The sequence below is a fragment of the Octopus sinensis genome, unplaced genomic scaffold, assembly GCF_006345805.1.
Source record: "Octopus sinensis unplaced genomic scaffold, ASM634580v1 Contig12411, whole genome shotgun sequence".
Lineage (NCBI taxonomy): Eukaryota > Metazoa > Mollusca > Cephalopoda > Octopoda > Octopodidae > Octopus > Octopus sinensis.
This window is the reverse complement of record NW_021832598.1, coordinates 60,001-63,140: the sequence shown is the minus strand read 5'-3', so window position 1 is coordinate 63,140 and position 3,140 is coordinate 60,001. Positions and strand designations below refer to the sequence as shown.

The window sequence follows — 3,140 nt, the reverse complement described above, 5'->3', positions numbered from 1 at the left end:
AGGATATTTGCTGTAGCTCATTTTTTATACCAAGACAAAACAATGTACATGATAACACTTCCAATCAGTCAAGGTCAGCAGCCATTAGAGCCACTGCCTGGTTATTATTATTATTATTATTATTATTATTATTATTATTATTATTATTATTATTATTGAGTGATTATCAAAACTGTTAGACTATCTGACATAATACTTACATTCTGAGTTCAAATAATGTCGACATTGGCTGTCATCATTTCGGAATCGAAGAATTAGAGTACCAGTTTACCACTGAAGTCTATGTGATCGGTTTGTCTCCTCCCTTACAGCTGCTGCCCTTGTGCCAAACATTTTAGCCAGTAGTAGTAGTCATGGTGGTAAAAGTAGTAGTAGTTGTTGTTTTATTGCAAGTTCAATACCAGATATTCGTGGGGTGTGTATACTTGTGTCTGTAGAACAACAGGTTAACTGCTCTATCGTATTCAGTTGCATATCTCTAAGTTCCAAGTTCGGGTCTTGCTGAGGGCAAAGCTGTCACTGTTTCCTATTCCGGGGATTAAGAAAAAATACACAACAGTCAAGTACAGGCAGTGATGCGATGCACAGATCACTCTCTCTCTCTCTCTCTCACCCCTCTCTCTCTTCGTCCATCTCATTTTCTGCCTCTCTCTTCCTCTCCTTCTCTCTCTCTCTCCCTCGTACCAGTCTTAAAGATAATTATCATTTCGAGCCGTAGGAGTAATAGTAGTAGTAGTAGTAGGACATAAGATAATCAATACGTTCACTAAGGACACTATTGCATCGTCCTTGACGTGAGTGATTGAACCTGATGACATAGCAGCAATGCCAGGCCTAACCTATACTTTGACTGTGACTAACAGCAGCACAGGTGGACTATATAAGCCTCGGTCCGTGCTAGCACAGCAGCCAGAGCTGAAACAACACCTTCCTCACCTTCAACAGCTAACACTTGTGTTTATCTGTTTAGTGTCATTTTTGTTCTAACTTTGATTTATTTACGAAACCTTTCAGGGAAATCTGTTAACTTGTTTAACTACAGCACAACACAAACAAACAATAATGCCTTCCTACACGCTGTACTACTTCAACCACCGCGGCCGTGCTGAGGTCTGTCGTATGCTGTTCGCAGCCGCTGGCATCCAGTACAATGATCGCAGGATCGATTTCTCAGAATGGAATGGTTTCCGGAACAGTAAGTTACATACATATATATATATATATATATATATATATATATATATATATATATATATATATATAATTTATGTATAAAATCATTTATATTTATCAATTTTGCCAGCAGTGAAATTCCCCATATCTATAGGCATACGCACATGCATACATGCATACGCCCATACATACAAACATGCATACATACATACATACATACATACATACATACATACATACATACATACATATATAAGCACACATACATACATATGCACACATGTACACACACACACACACACACACATATATATATATATGCATACATACATACATACATACACTCGTGTCAATATGATTGTCTATATGTATATCTTTGTATATATGTTTGTGTGTGAGTGTGTGTTGTTTATACATATATGTATGCATGTATATATATATATATATATATGTGTGTGTGTGAGTATGTGTATATACATACATATATATATATATGTATATATATATGTATATGTATATATATATGTATATATATATATATATATATATATATCTATATATATATATATATATATATATATATACATATATATATATATATATATATATATATATATATATGTATGTATATATATATATATATATAATATATATATATATATATATATATATATATATATATAATATATATATATATATATATATATATATATATATATATATATATATATATACACGTACGTTCACGCCTACAAACAAACGCACTTATATGTTTGCTAAGGCTTCATTGCCTTTCTCTGACATTGTGCGAAGAAAAGGAAATTAAATTGTCTCAAGTGTCATAAAAATATGTAAGTGAGCTGTCTAGTCACGAGATTAGATCTTATTGTGTGGAAATATAATTTCACGTAATGTATAATATTTTCAACGATGTAGTGCTGAAGAACGGTAGAATCTCTTGGTTGCAGTTGATAACGCTAATGTTTACGTTTGAATTTCAAATCTCGACCAAGTCAACTTCATTTTCCAGTCTCTGCGTTCGAATAATTACACTTCATCTGAAGGCTTAGGCTATCTTATCGTCGATAATTCAATTTCGGATTTGGAGTATTTCACCAATGTTAGAAATCAATATTTCAAACAATGTTACACACAGCACTCACATCACATATTGGTTTCGATTCTAGTTCGAAGCGCCCTTTCAATTCTTGCATAATGGTGATCTCTTTAGAAATCTATCAAACCAGCACTTCCAGTTACTCTCAAAATACAAACTGTAGGTGTTAGATTAATTAATTAGTTAAGTAGTTGGGTAGAAAAATACGATTATAAAAGTCCTCAAATATTTCTGACACTGTGGCAAAATCCGAAATCATTAATATCTTTAAGGTGAGCTTGCAGAAGCGTTAGCGTGCCAAACAAAATGTTCAGCGAGATCACTTCCGGCATTATGTTCTGAGTTCCAATACCACCGAAGTCGACATTGTTTTCATGCTTTCTGAGGTCGATAAAATAAGTATCAGATAAGTACTGATAAAATACGTATCAGTGATGTAATCGACTTATCCTTTTCCCTCAAAAACTACTGGCGCAGTGTCACACTTCTTAGTAGCATTACGCCCGTTTTTACGTTCTGAGTTCAAATGCCGTTCAGGTCGAATTTACTTTTTATCCTGTAGAGGTCCATATATTAAGTAACATTTGATCACTGGAGTCGATCTACTCGTCTCTTTCTCACCCACAAAATAGCTGGCCTTGCGCCAAAATTTGAAGTCATTAATATTACTATAGGCGGCGAGATGGCAGAAACGTTAGCACGCCGGGCGAAATGCATAGTCGCATTTCGTCTGCCGTTACGTTCTGAGTTCAATTTCCGCCGAGGTCGACTTTATCTTTCATCCTTTCGGGGTCGATAAATTAAGTACCAGCTATGCACTGGGGTCGCTGTAATCGACTTAATCCGTTTG

General features: G+C 34.6%; 1 protein-coding gene across 1 annotated transcript in view; it reads left to right on the top strand.

The window, feature by feature from the left end:
- Positions 1–898: 898 nt before the first annotated feature.
- LOC115229304 (S-crystallin 2-like) overlaps positions 899–3,140 on the top strand; it is a 21,924-nt gene continuing 19,682 nt past the window's right edge. Inside the window, exon 1 of the mRNA XM_036499168.1 lies at positions 899–1,195. Within this exon, the coding sequence (XP_036355061.1) occupies positions 1,063–1,195 (133 nt within the window). The 5' untranslated portion in view covers positions 899–1,062. The remainder of the gene's footprint in view (positions 1,196–3,140) is intronic.